The 25,749-nt window shown below is 43.7% G+C and overlaps 1 protein-coding gene across 6 annotated transcripts in view; it reads left to right on the forward strand.

Moving 5' to 3' along the window:
* The window catches only part of Adarb1 (adenosine deaminase RNA specific B1), a 122,611-nt gene that overhangs the window by 73,670 nt on the left and 23,192 nt on the right, over positions 1-25,749 (forward strand). For 3 of the 6 annotated variants that reach the window (XM_041634621.1, XM_041634624.1, XM_041634619.1), the window contains 6 exons: positions 7,973-8,047; positions 11,480-12,414; positions 17,381-17,495; positions 19,775-19,943; positions 20,552-20,730; positions 21,664-21,832. In XM_041634621.1, coding sequence (XP_041490555.1) covers positions 8,020-8,047; positions 11,480-12,414; positions 17,381-17,495; positions 19,775-19,943; positions 20,552-20,730; positions 21,664-21,832 — 1,595 coding nt within the window. In that variant the 5' untranslated portion in view covers positions 7,973-8,019. Of the gene's footprint in view, positions 1-7,972; positions 8,048-8,581; positions 8,732-11,432; positions 12,415-17,380; positions 17,496-19,774; positions 19,944-20,551; positions 20,731-21,663; positions 21,833-25,749 lie in introns of those variants that run through there. The other 3 variants (XM_041634623.1, XM_041634620.1, XM_041634622.1) reach the window with 3 other exon arrangements.

Here is a 25,749-nt window from a genome sequence, read left to right on the forward strand (position 1 = left end):
GCAAAGGAAGCAGACGTGGCTGAGGTGTCCCCTAAGGCACCTTGGTTCTGTGAGCATAGATGTGATCAGGAATGGGGGCACCATGGTTAGATACCCACCTTTGTGTACCCTGGGAAATACTTTGCTGTGTGCCGCAAACATAGAGATCAAAAGCTTTGTGGGGTTTATAGGCTGTTGTCAGGGCAGGTTGCTGCAGATGAGGCCAGCTATGTGTGAGAATCTGGGTCACCCAGAGGAAATGTTGACTCTGGGCTTTTGAGACCATCACTACCTACAGTTCCATCTTGACAACAAGCCTGTGTGGCACTTCCTGGGGAGGGAAGTCATGCATACAGATGACATGCTGAATAAAGAGGACATTGGGGCTCTAGTTCTCACCATGGTTGTCTCGTACTTGCGTCAGCATGGGGCCATTTACCCTGCTGCTACCTGACATTCTTGGTAAACTCAGCTGGCATTAGCCATACAGCCCCAGTTTAGATGTGTGTTTACTCAGTCACAGTGGCTAGTCCACAACTGGACAAATTGCTGTCTAGTTGGCACATTTCAGCAAAAATTTCAAGATAGAAATAATTGGTAAAAGTAATGTTTCCTCTTTTGGTAAAGAATGGTGTGTGGCCATGTTAATGACTAGCCAATATTAGAAACAGCTAGCACCCAGGAGTTCCTTGGCCCTCCTGGCACCCTATGTGTTACTTTGAAGAAATAACTGTGGCTGTCATATGACAACGTAAAGCGTTGGGGGTCATGATTGTGGTGGTGCAGGCTAGAATGTACCTCTCTAACTAGCACAGCTATTGCCAGGAGGTGGATAGAGCTGGGAAGGGCGGAGCTCAGCCCTCCCCGGTGCCATCTTCACTGACCTATGTGTCATATGGGCTGATAGGAATGGATGGGTACTGGAAGAGAGTTAAGGAGATGAGGTTGCTTCACCCATGTGGGCTTTGGCTGTGGAAGGAAGACAGTCTAAAAGTGATAGGCCCACCATGCTTAGAATGGGAGTAGCACCTGGATGGGTTGATGATTGAAGTTCTCTGAGCAGGTGTTTGACCTGGGCTTGTTTGGAGAGGAGGCAAAAACCCTGCAGTAATCCGGAGGAGAGCACTGCAGATCTGTGATTGGGAGAAATCACATCTAGTCTTCTAAGGGAAGCCAGTGTTTCTGAAAACCCACTGTAAAAAACCATTAAGTTATTGGCAGGAGATGCTTAAAGAGCAAAGAAAGGTGGACAGATCCAGAATATCAGATGATGTAGCTTGTTAGAGACTGGCAGGTGGAAGCATGGTTAGGGGAGCAGGAAGAATGGTTCCCACATTTTGGGGCAGAAAGAGGGTGCTTATTGAGTATTCATCAAAATGGCTCCCATCCTTGCTGGAATGAACCTGGTTTGTATCCAGCTAAAACGTAAGATGCCAGCACATTCCTGGTACTGATTGTGAGTAGGGAATGATACAGCAAAAAAGTCAGGGTTGCTCAGAGGCTTCATGGCAATTGTGAGGCAAGATGAATTTATTAAGTCAAGATGAGGGCCTCTAGCCTGGGACAAGAGCACAGTTAACGGAGCCCAGGAGGAGATGCTCATGTGGGCCACGGTGGAGCTTGCAGAGTGTGGGCCTGGGAGCCTGTGCTTCTTTCTAGTTTACAAAGAGACCACCCTGGCTACTGTGAGGGCAGAAGCAGGTGCCTGAAAAATCTGAGCTCAACTTGGAGATAACTGGCCTCTTTAATGGACACAACGCTGAGATTCAATCACTACGTAAGATACCTGGCTGTGAAAACAAGACAAAAAGGCCCCATGGGGCTGTGTCCCAAGCAGCTCCTCGGATGCCGATTTCAGACAGATCATCCTCCGTGCGGCTCTTTCTTCTCCTCTCTTTCCTCGAGAAGTTGATCCTGATGATTTCAGCCCATGCATTAAACAGGAAACAATAATAACTGTAGAATTCATATTTTTCTAAAGGGAACTTAAAAACTGCTGCTACGTGTTATGTACAAAACTGGTTTACGCCACATGAACAGAATCACAAGTTTGGTTTTGGTACTTTTTGTTTCTCTTTGTACTCAGTTGTATAGAACTTCCAGATTCAGAATGAAAAGAAAGCTGTTCTGTATCAAACCATCTAAGCAATAAATGTTATATTTAAAAAGTGGAAAAAAATAAAATATTGCCAATTTAATCACAGTATTGTTTGGTAAATGAGAAAGGACAGATGAATGTCCCATGTGTCAAGAGAAAGTTCATTTGGACGTCCCTGGCTAAAGCAGCATCTTTGCCAAACATTGCTTCTGAATGTGTTATGTTCTAATGCTTGGCTTTTCATTCCATCACTCGGTCTCTGAGCTGAGGCCCTTCAGGTGTGGGAGCTCTTGTGTCCAGCCTGGAATGCTCCCCACAGGTTGCTGCTTTAGTTTTGAGTTGCATGGTTATTTTAAACTTCTCTTTTTCTACACTGCTATTAGAATCACTTTGACTAGTGGTGCTAAAGAAGCAAAGTCAGAATGGTTAAATTCAGGTCTCTGCTCTTCTGATGTGCAGTCAGAAGTCTTCGCACTTGCTGCCTCACAGCTTTAGCTTACTCTTCCTGCCCTTGGAGGCATCTTGAAGTAGTTATTTTGAATGTTGCTATCAAATAAAGCCCATCCCTGGAATTTTCTTCCTTTAGGATTTTTGATGGGGTTTTAATTCTTGTTCATAGTTCAGGCCACAAGAGCTTCTTTTCAGGCTTTGAGAAACAGTCACTTGAAATGCTGTAAAGCTCTTGGCGTCTCACTCTGCCTTGTTTTATAACCTTTGGTATGAGGGTTGGCATTTGTAGGTGCTGGCTTCTGCTCTGCAGGGATTTCTAGCTCTTGTTCTTACCACACAGGTCCCCCACCCGCCACCAAGCATAGCACAATTATTTTCTACTGTGAGACATTTCCATGTCCTTTACAGAATTTCAGGGAGAGCAGGACAGTCAGGCAGACTGGGCAAGCCAGGTGGTCCTCACCAGGCTGTGCCCTCCTGTGCCTTAGCATCCAGCACTGCAGCAGACATTTAAGTAAAGCCAACTCCCACCCACATTGACTATTGGTTTATTATATAAAAAGTGAAATTAGACTAATTGTGTGCCTTTTGCCCATCTTTGAATTAAACTCTCCTGTGAGATAATGTAGATCCCTGTGCAGTATGAGAAACAGTGCTTATGAGGATGAAGGCCTTTGTTTCTCTGGGATAAAGGCCCCACAGTGCATTGCTGGGTCGTGTGGCAGCTTCATGTTTAGTTATTGTTCTCCTGGCTCCTTTATATTTCTTTCCATCTTGTGCCTTTTCCATCCCTGCGCCTGCCAGCAGGCACAGGTGTAGTTGCTCTAGTCCTCTTGGCACCTGAGTTGAGGTGTTCATGTGAGATGTTCTCTTCATTGTGTAGCAGTGTTTAGTTCTCTGAAGCTACATTTTCCTCATGGCCAGGCACAGTGGACATGTTTTTCTGTGCTTGATTCCCACCCGTGTGTCCTTGGTGGCAAATGGTTTCTTTCTGACTTTTTCCAGTTTTCTTATTGGGTATTTGTTTTTACTGTTGATCTTCTTGTCTACCCTCCTTGCCGGGTATGTGGTTTTCAGTTGGTTCCTCCTAATGTGTACTTAAACATGGCCTATAAGAGCAGGGTTATTTCTAAAGTCCGGTTTATCGATTTTCCCTTTCCTGGCTTGCACTTACACTGTCAGGTCTGACAATTCTGCCAGACCCTGGATTCCAAGCAATTTCTCTTAAGGTTTTCCTGCAAGTTTCATGGTTCTCTTTTGTATTTAAGTCCCTGACCCATTTTGAGATCATGTTTGTATGCAGTATGGGGCTGTGCCAAGGTTGTGCTAAGCCTCCACCTCTCCTGGCTCAGTGTTGAAGGCTGTCCTTCTTCCGCTGGCCACTTTTGCACCTTTGTCCAGGCTGCTAGGCTCATCTGTGAGGATCTGTTCTGAGCTCTGCTCTGTCCTGTGCTCTGCTGTCTGTCCCTTGCTGACTCTGACCTAGCTATCTGGCTGTGCCTCTACCCAGAGGGCTGAAATTGCAATGCCTTCCTCCTTTTCCTTTTTTCCTAGGGGTGAAGTCTGTGTTAATTTCTTTTCCTGACCACTCCACCTGTCTGTCATCTCTACGTTGGCATCTGTGGACTGTTCTCACTGTTGGTGCCCTCCGGATTCTCTGACTTCAATTCTTTTTTTTTTTTCTTTTCTTTTTAAAGTGCACTGGTGTTTGACCTGCCAGATCCCCTTGACCTGGAGTTACAGACAGTTGTGAGCTGCTGTGTAGGTGCTGGGAACTGAACCCAGGTCCTCTGGAAGAGCAGCCAGTGCTCTTAGCCACTGAGCTATCTCTCCAGTCCCCCCTTCTGATTCTCTGGGTGATAGGCGTTTTGTTTTGTTTGTTTTAATTGCAGTCTGTTCATGTGATGTCATGAGACTCAGGGTCTTCCAGTTCACTTAAGCCTACTCTTCCACACTCTGTAAGTGGAAGGGGAACAGTGCCTTACTGCAAGTAATAGGGTGGAGGGGGCAAGTCCAGAACTCTGCTGGGACTCACTGCTGCTTCCCACCTAAGAAAGTCTCTTAGTAACAATAGGGTTACTATTGTGATAAAACACCACAACCTAAAGCAACATAGGAGGAAAGGATTTACTTCACTCCCAGTTCCATGTAACAGTTCATTGTCAAAAGCAGAGAGGGCAGGACCTGAAACAGGGCAGGAACTTGGAGACAGGAGCTGATGCACATGCCATGGAGGGGTTCCAGTGGTAGCAATAGGTGGCCTTTTCCTGCCAGGTGGCTAACAGAGTTGTCTCAGCCTAGCGGGAGTGAACCTTGTGACTCCCCTCTTGGGCTTGTCTCATTCCACCCCTGCCTAGAACTTCAGGCTCCTATTTAGAGCCCTTCATGGATGGAGTCAGGCTGGGCTCTTTTATGAGATTTGCTATTGTAGATAGTGTTGTTGGTGAGTTTTCCCTCTCACCAGAAACAGTTGCTTTTGTCAGGGTTTGTTTTCTTGTTTGATTGGTTGGCTTTGTTCGCTTTGTTTTGATCTGTGCCCTTTGGTTTTGGCAATTTCCAATTTCTTCCTCTCCAAGTCAGGTTAATGAGGTTTAAGGGAATTTCAGAGCTTCTGGGTACCACCTTGGCTTCTAGGACACAGCATGACTACCTGATCTGGTTGTCTTATTTCTTTTATTCTAAAATCTGCGGTTTTCGGCTGTATATCACAGAACAGGAAGAAAAGATAAAATATATTTTCTCCATTTTCTACACACTGAATTTTGAGCATATTTCAATTATCCTTTCTTGTCCCCTCCCAGTCCCACTGATGCCCATCCTCTTCCTAACTAGCTCTGTTTCTACTACTTTTTTTTTTTTTTTTTTTTTTGGTGTGTGTGACTCAAAGAGTTTCATTTGGATTGTTTCCAGGACCATAGATGAGTTTGTTTACAGGACATGAATCCCTTACCAGTGGCTATACCACTAAAGAAAATGTCTCTCTCTCCACCACTAGTTATTAACTACCTGTAAATCCTTCCGGGGGGGGGGGGGAGGGGGCTCATGAGCCCCTCCCTGTCCTGTCTTGTGCAGGTAATCACAACTGCTGTGAGTTCAAGAGTATAACAACCACATAATGGCCAACGCCAGCTTTCCACTCCATTCCATACCTGACTCCAACTCTTACCCCCTTTCAGTGATATTCCCTGAGCCTTGTGTGCATGCACATGCACGCTTGTGCATGAGCACGTGTATGTGCATGTGTTTGTGTGTGTGTGTGCATGCACACATGCATTCGTGTGTGTGTGTGTGTGTGTGGGGAGGGAGGGATGTAGGTGTCCCACCCATGACGAAGCAGTCCACAGTTATTTATTCTTGGTACAGAATACTTTGAACAGTCATTGATCTCTGCAGTTACTCATCATTGCAGAAAGAAGCCTCTGTGCCCTCTGCCTGTCTTATGCCTCCTCTGAGCGAACAAGAACTTTCTATTAAGTTTCCTTTTTACCACATAGTCTGGGTTTCTCAGGGGAGTCTGTTCTCTGTCCTGTTTAACTTACCTCCACTTATTTTCTGTCTCTGCAGGATTATGGTCTAACCTCTGGCCAAAACTTGTCTGAATGAACAACTACATCCCTGTTTCCTGAGCTTACCCCTTCCTTCCTAAAGGTGCCTGCCCTGCTGCAGTGTTCCCACACTTGATACATCACCAAACCCCCACTTTCTCCTCAAACTTTCCACTGTGATTTGGGCTGGTGAGATGGCTCAGTAGGTAAAGGTGCTTGCTGTACAAGCCTGATGACCTCAGTTCATTTCTGGAATCCACATAAAGGTGTAAGGAGAGAACCAACTTTACAAAGTTACTCTCTGACTTCCACACACACTCAAAAATAAAATTTTTCATAGTGAGGACACTGAGTCATACAATGCAGAATCGTATAAAATATACACCATTGCAGAGCGGTCCTGCGTGCCCGTCCCCTGCATGCCCGTTCCCTACATGCTTGTCCCCTTCATGTGCATCCCCTGCAGAGGCACCAGCCCAGTACGATTTCTCTCTCTGTTTCTTTCCAAACTGCACCAAATTATTTTGAAATAAGTAAGTCCTAGACATCATCATTTCATCTGTAAATACTTCAGTACGTGCCTCTAACAGTTAACTAGTTTCCACACCCATAACTATTAGCAAAAGTTCCTTAACATAACCAGCTGTCTGTACAGTGCTAATGTTTGGATTCCTCAATTGCAAAATCTATCTGATTGATTTTTGTTTCCTATGGTACCCAGCATTGCTTTAAACATAATAGATACTCGAACTATATCTTAAAACAATGAATTAATATAAAGTGATAATGCTTTTATAGCACCCTAAAAAGCTTTCTTTTTAAGATTTATTTTTATTTTATATGTGTGGATGTTTTGCCTGCATGTATGTATGTCTGCGCACCATGTGCATGTAGTGCCTGTGGAGACCACTGAGTACCGGTATCATATCTCCTGGGACTGGAGTTACAGTCCGTTGTGAGCTTCCATGTGGGTGCAGGGAATCAAACCTGGGCCCTCTGAAGATCATCCAGTGCTTGTAACCCTTGAGCCATCTTGAACCCCTTGAAAACCTTGACTGAAGGATTCTGTGTAGAAACTCTATCATGCAGTGCTATGTGAGGTATACGTACTACCTAGCATATTTAATTAACATTTCCCTAAAAGCAAAGAATTACTTTATTGATATTAATAAAACAAACTCTGTTTACAAAGAAATATTGGTTTCAAAAATTGCAAATCCTTTTTCTCTTAATTGTAATTTATCAGAAATATTTGGGAAGATGAAAACCTTGAATTGGTCAGTGATTTGGCAGCTGTAATTTTTCTTTAGATCCTTTCTTGGTTTCTCCTGCTAATGAAATAATTCTGTGTGGCAAAGGAATTGTGTTTGACTAAATTGCATTAGATTTAAGTTACTATATACATTTTTCTCTCCTGTGACATGCTGTTGGAGTGAATGGAAGTGTGGGTAAACTGCTTGAGGTGTCTTGTATGTGACATCACTATCACCATTCATAGATCTACTAGGGCAGAGGTGACGAACATCTGGAGCTTGTTGTGAGTCTGCGATCAGCTATGACAAAGCTGTTGACAGCAGGCCCTTATGGGGGAGACTTACCCCTGGTCTAGAATCCTTAGTGGCCTATTACTCCCTGGAGTAGAGCATAAGGTTCCTCTGTGGCAACCCCATTCTTACCTCCACTGTCCTTCCATATAAGGCAGCTAAGTCAGGTGTCCTGGAGCATGAAGAGAGGAGATGAAAGAGACTGAGAATATATTTCTTCCTGAAGGAAAAGCCCAATACTTTTTATGATCTATGTTTTGTTTTTAATTGCAGGGATGTGGTGATCAGTACACACAGAGGCCATACCTCATTTTGCCAGGATCACATACTAAACATTTTTTCTTTCTGTCTTTCAGTCAGAAGTGGTCTCCGCCAGTCAAGAAACCCTCAAAAGCATTTTACCATGGATATAGAAGATGAAGAGAATATGAGTAAGATCTAGGCCTATTACATAGTACCCAAGTAGTTCATGTCCCATTAAAATATTAGTGCATTTGTAAATTTGATCAATAAGACTAGTTTGGTGGTTCCCAAGATGTGGGCTGTTGGCAGTGGTGGGTTTTTATATCACAGGCATCAATATTTACTGTGGACATTTTTCTTACAGTCACCTATATAGTGTTTTCATTCCTCATTATCACCATGGGACCATCATTTTTATTCCCGAAATATGCCTCTAGGTGCCTATCTCATAATGCTGTGTGGCTTCATGTGAAGTTGTGGTTTTTAAAATAAAGCTCTGAACTTTCACCAGTATAAACTCAAGGAAACCTTTTTGATTGACTCAGATTCCTGGTCACTGGATAACAGTTCAAAAAGCTCCCTTCAGACACAGTCGCTGCTCCTGCATTGGAGGGAAGGGTGTCCACATGATCTTAGTCTCTGAAGACTGGAACGCGATTGTTGCTAGTGTGAACCAAACCCTCACTGGGGCTCTTTTCTGCTCTCCACACCGTCTTCCATAGGGCTGCAGGGATGGGGCCTCAGGCACACCGACGTTTCCTCCCTTGGCGCTGTTCTCTGTGAGTCGCCAGACACTTCTGCCCACCCTCAGTCCCAGAGAGGAGCAGGTCTAAAGGGGAAGTTGCTTTGAAGAGTGCACTTTTCCAGCTAAGGTGCTCTGTCTGTCTGAAGGAAGAACATGCAGCTTTTCCTGGGGGTGGTATACTGGTGAGAACCAGGCTCAGCACGCTCTCTGTGACTCAGCCCAGTGGCAAGGACTCTTGCTCTGCAATTCTTGGACACCCAGAGTCTCACAGCACTGCGTGAGACAGGCGAGTCTGTACTGCTGTGCTGGGTCTGGGGTGGGCTGTGAAGCAGACACCCTCTACCCTGAGAATCACCACTGGCTGGCATGAAGCAGCTGTCCAGTGCCATTTCGAATAGTGTAGCTGGCATGCTTTTGCCTCAGCTGACGTGGGCACTGCTTACAGCTCACTGGTTGTTTCTCCTCAGGTCGCCTCTTGAGATGTTTTAAGCTGTGGTTTTGCTGGCAGATCCACCCATCAATCTCAGTGTTGCCAGGTCTAAAACTACATTTCAGACAGTATTGCCAGTGCTGTGCCAGTCCAGTAACCCTCCCCTGGGGAATATGTGAAGGTGTCCCCAGAGCTACCTGCTGGCTGGGGACTGTGGGTTGTGTCTCCAGCTATGACCATCGCTGTTGAGCCTTGGGTAATTTAACTAAGGAAGGGTCCTCCCAAATAATATTCCTGTAAAAATAAACTCTCGGGTCTAGTGCAAACTTGAAATGTCAGTTATAGATCTCTTGCGGTTTTAAAAGCAGTTAAAGTTCTACTGATTCCCTTCAGATTCTAAATGCAACAGTGTGGTATGCAGAGAGAGTGCCTGCTTCAGCAGAGAGTGGGCTCTGTCTCTAATTGGAGTATTTTATTTTTGTTTGTTCAGGAGCATTTTTTGATAACATGTGATGGGTACCTTTTCTTCTGAAGTGAGTAAGAGTTGAGAATGATTTCAGCTGTCACAGAAAATGTATTTTTTTTCTCATAATCTATACTGTTACCTTAGTTCTGAGGGCATTTGACTGTTTGTCACCATTAATGTTTGGCTAAATGCTTGCCAGAGTGCCTTGATGTTTGTTTCTATGCTGGTCATACTGTTTACTGATGAACTCGAGCTGTGAGCAGAATGTAGTTTGTGATGTTCTCCCCATTTATTAATCTCTGTCCATCTCTGCTCTGCCTTTTCACCTTTTGTTCCCTGAGTACCGAAAGGAGTAACCTACCGGTCTTTTGCTGGAGGATGTTATAAATGAAAATTTAGTGCCCATTCCATTAGCTTTGTCAGCTGGGAGAAGTGGTGTGTGTGTCAGGAGTATTCTGGGGAAGAGGTGTCTATTGAGAGACCCCTTCTCCCACCTCACACATGAGATTTTCCATGGACTGAGTTTATCTTGGTCATCTTTGCTGTCTCAGCTGAATGATGATGGCCTGGGGCATCTGTGATCCTTAACTCCAGAGACAGCAACAACCAGGACGTTCCTCACATTAACCCTGCCCACAGGCTCACTAAGGAACATTTTCAGTGTTTTCAGATTGTTTGACATAAAGAAAATCTGTTGGTGTATTGCATAGTGAAAACAGACCCTGGAGCCACCATATTTAGGAATATGTTCATCCATTAAGATTTACTTTGGATTTTTGGAGCTAGTGGTTGGAGATCTCAGTAAACACTCCACAGTCCTATTGCCCTGGCACACTGCACAAGATTGCAAAACCAAGTGATAAAAGAGAAATTATTGTTACTTTTTAAAGAAAGCTTAATAAACTTAAAGGGAGGACTGAACACTCCCCACTTTGAAAAAATAGTTTCTCTTTTTGTTTGGTGGGAGGATGAGACAAAGTCATGGCTGTGTGTGGCCAGTTTTTCCTCTGACTTTCAACACCCCTCTGAGTTGTAGAACAGGTATGCACGATCATGCCTGACATTTATTTCCCATTTAAATATCAAAATAACCTTTTATTTTGCCACGTAAAGTACATTTGAAACATAAGATCACCAAGTTCTTCTGGAAACTACCAACTGTCTTTAGAAAGGCAGGGTTGTGGCATGTTGTAAAATTAGGATCACAGCTTGCCTGCTGCTCCAGTTCTGTATCTCATTCTTATATAATTTCCTAGATAAAATTTATTAAAGATTCTGGAGCAAATAGCACTGATATATAGTGAAAAAAACTTAAATGTATACATTATTTTTCAAAAATAAATCTATAAAGTCATAATACTATTATTATATAAGCAGTTTTCTATGATTGATTCATAAACTAAACCGAATAATCAGATATTTGTTAGGTATTTGGAGCCTCAAGAGCCAAATAAGTTGTGAAGACACATTTCTAAGTGGCACCTCCTCTGCTGAGAAGTGCTGCGATTTAAACATTGCTGTCAGTTAAGGTCAGTATTCTGGCAAAGGAAGACAATGCTGAGATAAATGCTGCCTGTGACTGATGGATTCAGAGGCCACTTCATTAGCCTTGGTGTGAGTCTTTGTGGATTAACTTAACAGCTAACATCTTGGTAAGTCAGAAAGATTTAGGATATCTTTGGTAGAGAAAATAATTTAAACATTTTATCTTCTAATGCAAAAGAAATTGATAAACTAACTAGAAGAGAGAATAGGTGTTAGTTTAAAAAACAAACAAACAAAAAAACCCCAAAACCTCAAAGTGCATTTCAGCCCCAACAGCTATGTCTTTGGTCAGTGTGTAGTTCTTCACAATTAAGGAAGGAAATACACACACACATCACTTACCCAGCTACAAAGAGATAAAGGAATCTATAAATTTTGCATTTACAAGATCCTGCAACGAAGGCGTTGTAAGTTACTCTTTCTGGGCACCACAGGTTCCAGCAGCACTGATGTTAAGGAAAACCGCAATCTGGACAACATGCCCCCCAAGGACAGCAGCACACCTGGGCCTGGCGAGGCTATTCCGCTCTCCAACGGGGGTGGTGGTAGCACCAGCAGGAAGCGGCCCCTAGAGGAGGGCAGCAATGGCCACTCCAAGTACCGCCTGAAGAAGCGAAGGAAAACACCAGGGCCGGTTCTGCCCAAGAATGCCCTGATGCAGCTGAACGAGATCAAACCTGGCTTACAGTACATGCTGCTATCCCAGACAGGACCTGTGCATGCGCCTCTGTTTGTCATGTCTGTGGAGGTGAACGGGCAGGTCTTTGAGGGCTCTGGCCCTACAAAGAAAAAGGCAAAACTCCATGCCGCTGAGAAGGCCCTGAGGTCTTTTGTCCAGTTTCCCAATGCCTCTGAGGCCCACCTGGCCATGGGAAGGACCCTCTCTGTGAACACAGACTTCACATCTGACCAGGCCGACTTCCCCGACACACTCTTTAATGGCTTCGAGACTCCAGACAAGTCAGAGCCACCCTTCTATGTAGGCTCCAATGGGGATGACTCCTTCAGCTCAAGTGGAGATGCTAGCCTGTCAGCCTCCCCAGTGCCTGCCAGCCTCACCCAGCCTCCTCTGCCCATCCCACCACCATTTCCACCCCCAAGTGGGAAGAATCCTGTGATGATCTTGAATGAGCTGCGTCCAGGGCTGAAGTATGACTTCCTCTCCGAGAGCGGGGAGAGCCATGCCAAGAGCTTTGTCATGTCCGTGGTGGTAGATGGCCAGTTCTTTGAGGGCTCAGGGAGAAACAAGAAGCTTGCCAAGGCCCGGGCTGCACAGTCTGCCTTGGCTACTGTCTTCAATTTGCACTTGGACCAAACACCATCTCGCCAGCCTGTTCTCAGCGAGGGTCTTCAGTTGCATTTGCCACAGGTGAGGAAAAATGAGTGCTTGCAAATGAGTGGCTGTTTCCCTTGATGACGTTTTAAGCAGCGTTTAGTCTTCACTATTACTTTGACTCCAATGTTACTAAGCACTTAGCAGGAACAGTTGTTGGTTAAGTCTGACTATGGAGTGACTTTGCCTCAGTTCACATAGTCACTTGGTCACTGAGAATCTGATTTAATCTCCTCTGATTTATGCTCACTAGGGTCATGACAGTGCAGAGCAGGGATACCTCAGGAATCGCACCAGGACAGCCACAATTGCCTTTCCATTTAATTCTGCCCTAAAGGGACCCTCACCCCTTAGCAATCCTTTATTGGGAATGGGGCCCCGAGCCCAGACTCTGGAATTTTGTCCTTTGTTCAGTGGGGCATCCCTTGAGACATTTCACAGAGAAATCATACCCAGAATAAGGGCTGCTGGCCAGTCTGCAGCTGAAGGCCCCTATTGAGGTCAGGGTGATGGGACACTAGCCCCAGAACAGTAGGGAACATATTGGCAGGACAGAGGGTGTGGCAAGGAGCCCTTTCATAAACACTCTAGAAAGTGCCAGTTGCTAGGACTTTCTATGTGCCAAATTTCCTCTGTGGCATCTGTGTGGGCTTCTCCCTGCTCCAGTTGGACATGGACAGCTACTCAAGTTTGTGCCCCTCACAGAAAACTCACCATGAGGAAAGGAAATGTTGGAGTAGCTCAGGGTGGGTCTCTGAAGGAGGAAGAAGGGAAAGGGACCTTCAGTCCTCATCAAATCCCAGATCATTGGCTGTGTCTGGGTTCTTGGAATCCCAGATTTCACTGATCTGTTTTTCAGTGTTCTATCTTAATTCTTTTTTGTCACAGTGCTCTTTAGTGTGGAAGCAATTGACCAGAATTAGTGAATTAACAAGTTAGCAAATGCCGTGAATAGGAAGGTTTGCATTCTCCTGGGAGTCAGGTGTGGCCCTTTCTCTCTGGCCTTTGATACAGCTAGAGTTGAGATGACCATAGTTCTTGCTGGTTTTTGTTTTGTTTTTTTAAAGGAAGGGTCTCATTATATAGCCCCGTCTGGTCTGGAACTTGCTATGTAGATCAGGCCAGCCTTGAACTCACCAAGATCCATCTGCGTCTGTCTCCCAAGTTCTGGGGTTAAACCCAAATATTGGTTTTAAAAAAAGACTTGTTCTGCTTTGCCTAAAGCAACCAAGTACAGCTTAGTCTAGAGGAACGAATTTGGTGTTTTACTGACTTTCTGTGACGTGTACTTATTTCCCAATTGGTCCCTTATTAACATCCCTCCAAGAATAAAATAACCAAGTAGTCTATTGGTTATTTTACAAACTAATGGTACTAGATCCCAAGTGACTTTTATTTCCAGACTTGGATTTATTAAAATCTGTTGGCCTGAGTTTAACACTCCATTTGATGTGGCTTGTCTTCCTTTAATGTTGACAGTGGTAGCCAAAACACTGAAACTCTTTCAGATGCCATGGATCCCACAGAGGGATAGCACATAGATGGTCTGAGGACAGGTGGACTCAGCCCTGCTTTTTGTTGTTGTCATTTGTTTGTTTTGAGACAGGTCTCTCTATGTTACCCTGGTGGTCTTGAACTCTCTATGTAGAGCAGGCTGACCTCAAACTTACAAAGATCTGCCTGTCTCTGGGAGTACTGAGATTAAAGGCATGTACCCCACCACACCCTGCTAGCCCTGTCTTCTTGAGTGGCTGCCTCAGTGGCTTTGTATGGAAAGGATTGAGCTTCTCACCTGGGGAGGAAAATGGCATTTTTCAGGATCTAGTCATGTTGAGGTAGGCTGGTCCCCTCCTTGCCTCTTAATGCTGCTTCCTTCTGGGTCCTAAGATGTCAAACACTGATTTCTAGACCCTCTTATTTGGAGCCACTTAGAGTCTGGGAACAACAGAGCTGTATCGTCACATCTTTGCTCAGTGGCACAACCACCACTGCCCCTTTTAAAGCCCCAGGGTAGCTCAGAAATTTATGAACCACAGAGGATGAAGACAGTAAAGTCTTTTCAGAATGGACTTCCAGGACCAATCTCAGTGGTTATATGCAGGGGTCCAGGGTGGGGAGACTTAGGACCTGCATTCCAGGATAGATGTAAATTCTTGCTTTTTCCCTAAAATATCTCTTAAAGGGCTTGGACCAAGCATCCCCAGCCTGAGGGTTATCTGCCTTTCTGATATTCCAGGCTGGGGTGGGAATATAAAGTCAGACAGTGTTGGCCATACCACACCTGTGGCACTCAGCTATAGCAGGTTTGCCAGTGTGGTGTTGTCAAGAATCAACTGTAAAGCAGGTCCTCACCCATGTGTGTGTTATTGAAGGTGAGTAGTTGGGGTATCGGATCTTTTCTTTGTTTTTTCTGTTTTGTTGTTTTTGTTTTGTTTGTTTGTTTTTTGAGGCAGGGTCTCCCTGTGTAGCTCTGGCTGTCCTGGAACTCACTATAGAGACCAAGCTGTTCTGAACTTGCAAGAGATCAACTTGCCTTTGCCTCCCAAGTACTGGATTAAAGGAGTAGGCCACTATGCCCAGTTACATTTAGGATCTTTACACTTTTGTTGAGTACAGCCCCAGCCACAAAGGGTGAGGTCCATAAGGCCTTTTCAGAGAGTCAGAGATACTTGTGTTCTTCCGTTGCTCATGTCTCACAGTATACATTGCATAGTGTCAGGGGCTCGCACTTCTGCAGAAAAGTCACTTGGAGCTGTGCCTGCCCTTATATGAAATTAAAACTTCAAAAATGTTGGAGGAGGCCGCTAGTTAGTTCCTGGCCGCTTAGCCCTGAAATAATTACACAGAAACTATATTATTTAAATCACTGCTTGTCCCATTAGCTCTAATTGGCTAACTCTTACATCTTAATTTAACCCATCTCTATTAATCTGTGTATCACCATGAGGCTGTGGCCTCCCAGCAAAGTGTCAGCACATCTGTCTCTGGCTGTGGCTCCATGGCTTCTCTCTGACTCTGCCTCCTTTCTCCCAGCATTCTGTTTAGTTTTCCTGCCTAGCTCTGTTCCCTTATAGCTTGCTATAGGCCCAAGCAGTTCCTTTATTAACTAATGATATTCACAGCATACAGAGGGGAATCCCACATCACAAAAATGTACAGTTGAAAAATTCATTCTTTCACAATGTCATATCTATTTCTCTAAGCATTTCCTCCCTCCCAGTATCCTCTCTTATCCTTCCCTACCCCCACTGAACTCCTTCCCAACAAGCTCCCTTCATTAGGGTTTCTATTGCTGTGAAGACACCATGACCACAGCAATTCTTATAAAGGAAAACGTTTAATTGAGGTGGTGGCTTACAATTCATGGTGGGGTGCATGGCAATGTGCAGGCACACATGATGCTGGGTACATCTTGATATGCAGGCAAGAGAAAGTGGTCTGTCTCACTGAGTGCAGCTTGAGCAAAGGAGAACTCAAAACCCAACCTCATAGTGACATACTTCCTCCAGCAAGACCATACCTACTCCAACAAGGCCACACCTCCTATTAGTACCAACTCCCTTTGGGGCCATTTTCTTTCAAACCACCACACCTTCTTCCTACTTTCATGTCATTTTCTTTTTGTGTGTGACCCACTGTGTCTAATTAGGATTGCTTGCACAAGTATGGGCAAGGAGTTACTTACTTGAGCAAGAGCAATTTACCAGTAGCTACACCACCAAGGAAAATAATTTCCTCTCCCCCAGCCACCATTAACTTCCTATAGGTCTTTAGGGATAGCTGGAGCCTCAGAGCCACTCTCTCTCTCAATATTATGATTATAACCTAGAACCACCTGGGAAGGCAGTCTTCATGAAGGATTATCTATATTAGGATGGCCTGGGGCACTGGGGGTAGGGAGTATCTTGGTTAATTGATGGGGGGTGAAGACCCACCTGATGTGGGTAGCATCTTCCTCCAGCAGGGATACTTAGATTGTCTAAGAATAGAAAAAGCAAACTGAGCACTAGAATTATGGATCAGTTCATTGCCCTCTGCTCTTGACTGTGGATATAAGGTGACCAGTTCTCTCAAGCTCCTGTTGTTATGACTTCCCTGCCATGATGGACTATAACCTGTGAGCCAAATAAGCCCTTTCTCCCCTAAATTGCATTTGCTAGGGTATTTTACCACAGCAACAAGAAAAGAAGCTAATACACCCATCCATCCATAATAGAATGTTGACAGAACCCAGCCTTTTTCAGGCATTGCGTGGGTAACCACTAATGCTCTTCCAAAGGCAGGGAGTGGTTACAGAAGCTGTGTCATGTCTAGAAGACGGTATTTCTCAGCGCTTTTTCACATCCTCCACCTCGTACTTTTTTTCTATCCCTTTTCCACAATGTTCTCTTAGCTTACAGGAGATAATAGAGACATTCTGTTCAGGGCTAAGCATTCAACAGTTACTGGTTCCCATCACTTTTACCTGTTATCAGTCTCTACACTCACCGCTGCAGGCTGCACAAAGACATGTTTCTCTAAGACTAAGAGCAGCACTGGTCTTTGAGTATAAACGTAAATATTTACAAGGCAGTTTGACAGCATGTCCACTTAGCAAAACATCTCTAAGGCCATGAGCTCCCCAGCCATGGGCTTTGGGACAAGTCTGCAGTGCCAGGCATGAATCTCCTTGTGTAGAGTGGGCCTCCAGTTCAACTGTAAAGTAACAATAACAGCCTTGCCACAGTTGCACTAGTGCACCCGTGTTGCCAGGCCGTGAGTAGTATAGCACACAGGATCCATGCTAGGTAAAACTTTTACACTGATGACTTTTCTCCCTGCCCCCATTCCTGCCCCATTCACACACACCCTTGTTTGCTGGGTGTGCCTGTGGGTTTTCTAGAGGAGAAGTGAGGCTGTAAGATTCTTCTTTACAGTAGACAGCAGTGTGCTGACACTGAGAAAGAGTGATTCCGCCACAGGGATCCCCTGGCCCTAAACTTGGTCTCTGCTCTTCACCCAGGTACTGGCAGATGCTGTCTCACGCCTGGTCCTGGGTAAGTTCAGCGACCTGACAGACAACTTTTCCTCCCCCCACGCACGAAGGAAAGTGCTTTCTGGAGTAGTGATGACCACAGGTAAGCATCTGGCTTGCTGTCCAGCCTGTCTGCTCTCTGGTTTGAAAAGCATAAATGCTCTCTTGTGACACCAACAGAAAATTGCCTTTTATTCTTTCTGTTCTTATGCATCAGAAGCCTTTTCCTCCTTAGACTGAGAACATAGCTTAGTGGGTAGGACACACGTTTAGCAGTCAGGATTCTTGAGTTCAATCCCTAGCAACTGCCCCCCCCCCCCAAAAAAAAGCCAACTTAGGTAAAACAAACTCTTCAACCAAAATAGTCAACTTTTTTAGCTTCCAAGACAGGGTTTTTCTGTGTAACAGCTCTGACTCTCATGGAACTCACTTAGTAGACCAGGCTGCCTCTGCAACCCAAAATATTCAACTTTTAAAAAGAGAGAGAGAGAGAGTGTGTGCATGTGTGTATGTTGCTCTTATGTGTATAAGTCTACCACATACAGTGCCCTCAGAGGCCTGAAGAGGGCTCCCAATTTTCTTGAAACTGTAATTACAGATGTTTTAGTTGCCATGTGGGTGCTGGGAACTAAACCTGGATTCTTAGTAAGAGCAGCAAGTGTTCTTATTTACTGAACCATCTCTTTAGTCCCCAAAATGTTCAACTTTTTAACCTGTCTTTTCCTTTGGAGAGAGCACGCTATATTACCGTATGACATCATTATAACCCGATATGCTCTAGAAACGGTGTAGTACTTACTGTCTGGCTTCTGTTGAAGCGTGGATCCTTTGTGCCTTATTGGTGTCACTACCCCCAATAGTGATAGTGATGTGAAATCTGAAAATCCTTGGAAGCTAGTAAAGCACACCTCAGAGGTGTGTCTCTGCGGGCATTCCAGAGAGGAACAAGGATGGAAGACCTGCCCAGAAGTGTCTGGCAGCTTCCCATAGGCTAATGGCTCAAAAAGAGTCTAAAAATGACAATAGGGGAAGCCCATTAATCTAAGCGTATCATTTTCGTTCTTTCTGTTTGTCTCTCTTTCTCTCTCCTCTCTCTCCTTCACATTTGCACCCACACACATACTCACACTCATAAACACACCCCTTTCCTGGTCACCATCATATATAAACTGCTCTGCTACAAGCTGTTCTGTTCCACTTTGTCTTGTTGGACTAAAACCTATAATTCTGAGTCAAAGTTAATATTTCCCTTTTAAATTGTTCTCTCAAGAATTCTGTTACAGAAAACAGAAAAGACTAATAATGCCAATCACCTGAAGGACTAGCCTTTTGTATCTTTTTGGTTTCTGTGTAGCCGTGGCTGAACTGGAACTTGCTCTGTAGACCATACTAGTCTCAAACTCACAAAGATCCACCTACTGTGCCTCCTAAGTGCTGGGGTTAGGAGAAGACAAATGTTTTGCTCAGCTTCCTTTTCTCCCTTTTATGCAGTCTGGGACCCCAGCTCAGGGAATGGTGCTATACACAGTGGGTGGGTCTTCCCATCTCAGTCTATCAAGAAAGATCTGCCATAGGTATGCCCAAAGGCCAACCTGATCTAGATAAGCCCTTACACATGTACCCAGAGACCTACATCTAGGTGATTTCTAGAGTCTGTCAAGTTGACAGTTAACAATCATCCCTTGCAGCACATAGAACACACCTATTTCAGTCATCGAGTCTGCTTGAAGGTCATACTCAGGATTGGTTTGTTGATGCTGTTGGATTTTTTTGTTTGTTTGTTTTCTGTTGTTATTCTAGGGATGTATTCCAGGGCCTTACCCATGTCAGGTATATGTTTTACCACTGAGACACATCCCCTTTCATATCCAGGTTTTTGTAGCATGTCTGGGTCAGTGATCTATTTCATAGGATTTAATCATGATTTTCCCTCTCTGGAAGGTTACATTGTGTATTTCACTCTTGGCATGGTTGATTGTGAAAGATTACTAATAAAAATGTGGGCCTTGGTACTCTTGGGCCTTTAAGCTGTTCCTCCTAGTCTCTTTAATATTTTACTTTAGAGGCTAATTCCAGGCAATTTGTGTAGTGCTTCTTACCTATAGTCAAGGGTGAATGTTCAAACACCCCTGCATGCCAGTGGAAGTGACCACATGAAGTTTAGGGTATAGACTACAGGGTGAGGAAGGTAGCCTCCTGGAAGTGGTACAGAACAAAGTCTGAACCTATTTAAGGTTCAGATTTCTTGGGTAGGAATCAGGAGACACTAAGACATATGAAAACAAGGTTAAGTGTTCAGCTGACCCTAAGTAGTCCAGTTGGCGAGAGCATATGTCAAACAGGCCAGTGTCATTAGTTGCCAGTCACTCTCCTGTCTTTCAGGTACAGACGTCAAAGATGCCAAGGTGATAAGTGTTTCAACAGGGACGAAATGTATCAACGGTGAATACATGAGTGACCGTGGCCTTGCACTAAATGACTGCCATGCAGAGATAATCTCCCGAAGGTCCCTGCTCAGGTTTCTTTATGCACAACTTGAGCTTTATTTAAAGTAAGTTTAGGAATAAACAAGTGAAGGAAGCTATTTTAAAAATACTTTCTTTCAGAAAGCATTGCATAGACTTGACTTGTTTGTATAAGCACTTAGGAACTCTCAGGACCAAAACTGTGTGAGGAATACTAATGCCAACCTTTGCTCTCTTGTGATGCTGTCTGAGCAGGTCCCACTCTCCCATGATGCTCAGTTATGAACTAGAGTGAACTAACTCATAAACATACACACACACACAAACAAGCATACTTACATAAGATTCATACTGAGAATCATAACCTATCCGTAAATTTCAAGTCCCTATTTGAGATGGTGGTTTTTGTCTCATGCATTGTGAATCATGCATTGTGAATATAAACATGTCTTCCTAAACTGCCTGGTAAAGAAGGTCATCTTCAGTTTATCACTGGGCATGGTCAGAGCTGACCTTGCACCTGACTGCTCCTCTTGACAATGCCGTTTCTCCCATGTGGTCTTTCCACCTTGCAGTCTCACCCGTGAAGAGATTGTCACTCACAATTGATGACATATTAATCACTGAAGGGACCATAGACCCCTGTTGGCCGCACACACCTTTAATTGTCACTCTCATGACTTTTCCCTTGCAGTAACAAAGAAGACCAGAAAAAGTCCATCTTTCAGAAGTCAGAACGGGGTGGGTTCCGGCTGAAAGATACTGTACAGTTCCACCTGTACATCAGCACCTCTCCCTGTGGAGATGCCAGAATATTCTCTCCGCACGAGCCAGTGCTAGAGGGTATGACGCCAGACTCTCACCAGCTGACAGGTTTTTAAGAAACATAATATAATGTAGTGTTAGAACACATCCACATCAATGTTCTTTTTTTTTTTTAAATTTCAGCCTTAGGTATGGATTTGATAAGAGTACAAATTCTTTCTTTCAAATTAATCTAAAATTTATGAATGAAAAATGCTAATTCTAAAAGAAAGGTGCTAATTTTGGTTAAGTAATTGGAGTGGAACGAAGGCATTTCCAGCCTTAAGCAACCTCTAAGTGACCCCTGTATTTCCAGTAAGTGCTGACTGAGGCATGTGACTGAGCATTGAGGCTATGTCACAGAGGAGGTGGACAAAGGCCATCAAGGCCCCTAGTGTCTGTCCCATCCTTGGGAGGCCAGCCATAGACTGTGGTTTTATAACAGTTAGTATGTACATTCCTACTCTCAAGCCGAAGCACCATGAATTGCAAATGGATTTCCTTGGCTATAAAAACTGCAATACTCACTGTAAATAATTACTACTCTTTAAAAAAAATTAAAAAGATTAAAGTCATTCATATTCCTATAACCCACTGCTAATCACTGGAAATACCTTCACACACTCCTATGGATTTCTGTGTTTGTCTGTATTTATTTTTGAAATGATAAAAATACAAAAGTTAGTGTATAACAAGCACCTGAGTATCTATCACTCAGAATTAGCAAATCTTAGCCTTTTTCTCCATTTGTTTCCACTCGTTAATTATAGAAATCATCTCAATGAAAATGTAAATCACGTTTTTCCATGTTCATAATTTAGTCTGTATTGTGTCTTTTCAGTTCAATTTACATATTTACTGGAATGTATATTTTGTATGGCTTGAATAAATGTTTGCATAAATATCCATAAATTATACTTTAAATTTTAGTACATTAAATGTGCTTTTCAGTAAGTTAGCTGTTTTATTACTTGTGGGTTTTGAACCCTCTCTTCCATTTAGAACCAGCTGATAGACATCCGAATCGCAAAGCAAGGGGACAGCTACGGACAAAAATAGAATCTGGTGAAGGGACAATCCCTGTGCGATCAAACGCTAGCATCCAGACCTGGGATGGGGTGCTGCAGGGGGAACGGCTGCTCACCATGTCCTGCAGTGACAAGATTGCACGGTAAGCCTGCCCCTCACCATGCACGTGTGATTCTTATTAGCCTTTCCTAATTTCAAAATCATTTGGATTTTAACCCGGTTCCCTGCTCAGGTGCTCCAAGAGTTCTCTAAAGACCAAGGTTCTATACAGGTGCTTTTCTAGGACTGCCTGGAGGGGACAAGGGAGACCATGGCGCAGGGTATACCCCAGTTTCCCCACACCACTTGTTTCAGAACATTCATCTTCTCTTTTACTAAGCCTTCTTTGACATAGGTGTCAGGGTTAAGCTGGTTATGTTGGGCATTCTACAGGCTATGAAATTTGACACAATTTGCTCCCAGAAGAAAACACTCAAGCATTTCCTTGCCAGCAGGGAACACGATGTCCATGGTTGCTGTGCCCATCAGTTAACATTGTGGCAATTGATCTTTACCAGTTAGAACAATGTGAGCCATCCTAGGCCAAGGCTAGTGCTCCATGAACAAGCTGCTCCCGTTAACCTGCCACGTGCCTGGGGAACAGCTTCTCTTGCTTAGATCCAGGTCAGATTTTAGAAATTGTTTCTTCAGATGCCAGTACAAGTTCCAGTGGCTATTCTGGTTTTTTTGTTTGTTTGTTTTGTTTGTTTGTTTGTTTTTTCGAGACAGGGTTTCTCTGTGGCTTTGGAGCCTGTCCTGGAACTAGCTCTTGTAGACCAGGCTGGTCTCGAACTCACAGAGATCCGCCTGCCTCTGCCTCCCGAGTGCTGGCCTATTCTGTTTTTATGTTTCAGTGAATGATCTCTTTGGTCAGGTGATGGAAAGGGAGCCATTCAAAAGTACAGATGCATATAAAATTAAACCTCTCTCTACAGAACACGCCCCTGTGACACCAGGGTAAGCAGTTCTGGACTGGCCACCCAGAAGGTTTGGACCTGGTCATAGTGCACGTGTGTCTTTTTCCTCCCTTTACTTCAGATGGGTCATACACCCAACCATATGTCCTTGGGAGGCTTAGAGAGGCACATCTCGCAGTGTGGCATAAAACCTAGTCATAACTTATGAACCACCCGTCTTTTCACCTGCTTTGAGCCCTTTGTATTGATTTTCTCTAAAGTGGGTGTCATAGGGGAGCTGTGAGACTCAGAACTGGATTAATCATACATATGCCTTGGACCATTCTCCCCGAGCACTGACGCAGGCTGAGTAATACTTAGCCAAAGGAAGGAAAGAGAAGAAAGAAACAATCCAGAGGACCAGGAGTGCTTGAGATTTTGAAGGTTTTGGGTTTTGAAATATTTCTGTAGACTCTACCGATTGAGCATACCTAACTGAAAACTCCAAAACCATATGCTCCAAACTCTGCAAGGCTTTAGTGGTATGCTCCCTGTGCCTTCTGTAGCGTGTTTGCTCTTTATGTGTCTTTCCAGTCTGCCCTTCAGGTGCTCCCCCCAACCCTGTGTGTGCGTGTGTGTGTGTATGTCTGTGTGTCTGTGTGTCTGTGTGCACACACAGGTATCTGTCCTTTGAGACCTACTCAGTGCTGCGTGTGTCAGCATTTAAGTCTGTGTTTATGTGTTGTTAACTATTGAGATGGGGTTTCATTCAACTCTATGACTTTCTTTATGTAAATCATTATTTCTGAATTTTACAAGTTTTCTGACATAGTCATGAGATACTCCCATCATGATGGACACTGGGATTTACTTTGGCTACCTTCTCCCTGCACCCCTAACTCCTGGAAGCTCACAACAAAACCTGTGCTAGAGCCTCTGGGAGTTTAGACTTGGATTCTAAACATCACAAGGGGGTCGGGTTGCTGACACATCAGCTGACACCATGTAGACACATACTTGCTTCCCCCACATTTCATAAGCAGACATCTTGGGACTTAGTTTGCATCCCTCCTCTTACTAGTGGGGACATGGAGCATTTCTTCAGTAGCTGTAAACTACTAACTCATTTTTATCATCCTTGAATTGCATATTTATATTCTTTACCCACTTCTGTTTAAGTTGCTTTCATTTGAAGCCTTTTCTAATTCTTTTAAAGATTATTTTATTTGTATGCATGTGTGTCTGCATGTATGTATGTGAACCAAGTGCATGCTTTGTGCCTACATAGGCTGAAAGAGGATGTTAGAGTTACAGGTGGTTGTGAGCCATCGTGTGAGTGCTGGAACCTAAACCTAGGTCCACTGCTGAGCCGTCTCTCCAGTCCTGCCCTTTTCTTCTTGATTTGGAGAGATCCTTTCATGATTGTTATTCCTGTCACCCTTAAACCTTTGAGGTAATTCAGGATCTTCTTTGGATCCTTGCCATTGAGAGGCCTTGTCGCCTTCTGGAGATCATGACTAAGTACATGTGGACTGTCCCTTTTGTTCTGTTGTACTATATGTTTGTCTGCCAGTATCACGGTGTTTTGTTTACTATCACCTTTATACCATTTTTAAATCAGAAAACAGGACCCTTCAACCTTATTCTTTTTTTCCCCTACATTGTTTTTGCTTTCCAGGCTTCCTGGAGATGTCATAGGAATTTGCTGTATCCCTTTGCTTTTGTATGTTTCATTTTTATTTTCATGCATTAAGTCCCTTTGTAACTTTGGTTTGTTGATAACTGCAGACCATGACATTTGGTTTCTGTATATTTAATTTTTAAATTTTCATATTTTACATTTGTAGTTTTACTCTATTGTGAGTGGAAAGTTACTTGTATGATATAATTTTCTTGAATTTTATAAGATTTGTTTTGAAACTGATGCATGGTCTGCCTTGGAGAATATTCCAGATGCACTTGGGAAGCATGTGTAGCATGCAGTTCTTACAGTGGAGTGTTCTAGGTTTCTGATAGATCCAAGGGTCTACAGTGTTCTACATCTGTTGTTTCCATCTTGCTCTTGTCTGATGATCTCTACTCATTTGGCCATCTTTTACATGAAATACCTTGTGTCATCTCTTCACTTTCAGCATATGTGTCCCCAGGGCTGGTCAATTTCCTAATATGTAATCCGCCCTATTATGTGATTAATCCCTTTGTCAATCTTGTCCTTCGGCTGGGAGATTAGCCCACTAACCTTGGTAGGGAAGGCTTACCTTATTATTTCTGTGCGACATGTAGTTTTATTTCTCCCTGATTTACTCTCTTACCGCCTTTCTTTTAAAATGTCCTCATAGGAGTCATTTCTTTTTGTATATTTTCTAAAGAACTTCCTTTGTGACTATGATTCATTTTTTTAGATTTTTTAAAAGAAATTATTTCCATGAGTATGGTGGGGGGCTGTGCAGGTATGTGTGACAGTCAGGTATTGAATACCACTGGAGCTGGAGGTATGGGCAATCATGAGTCCGCTGATGTCTGGATGCTCAGGTTTTCAGGAAGAACCTCCTCTTAAATGCTGAGTCATCTTACTATCCCTGATAGCATAAAACATCCTAAAATTATAGCATTCTATTTTAAACTGATAATGATATAATTTCAAATATATATGAAAACTCTTCTTTCTACCTCCACACTTGTCAATATCACACACAGATTGTCTTTGTATGTTTTATGCCCACTTACATAGATCTGTAGTCATAATTTATTTAAATTCAGTTCATCAGCCGGGCGGTGGTGGCGCACGCCTTTAATCCCAGCACTTGGGAGGCAGAGGCAGGCGGATCTCTGTGAGTTCGAGACCAGCCTGGTCTACAAGAGCTAGTTCCAGGACAGGCTTCAAAACCACAGAGAAACCCTGTCTCAAAAAAAACAAAAAAAAAAAAATTCAGTTCATCAAAATTACAAGCCAAGTAATGGTAGTTCATATCCAGTCTCAGCACTCAGAAGGCTGGAGCAGGAAAATCCTGTGTTCAAGCCAGTTGAACCGCACAATGAGACTCTGTCTTTAAAATAAAATAAAAAAACTATAATAGTTAACTTTTAAAGATTTATTTTTGAGTATGTGTGTGTGTCTATATGA

The sequence above is a fragment of the Microtus oregoni genome, unplaced genomic scaffold (assembly GCF_018167655.1).
Source record: "Microtus oregoni isolate MIOR12 unplaced genomic scaffold, Mior012 000046F_ref0000063, whole genome shotgun sequence".
Lineage (NCBI taxonomy): Eukaryota > Metazoa > Chordata > Mammalia > Rodentia > Cricetidae > Microtus > Microtus oregoni.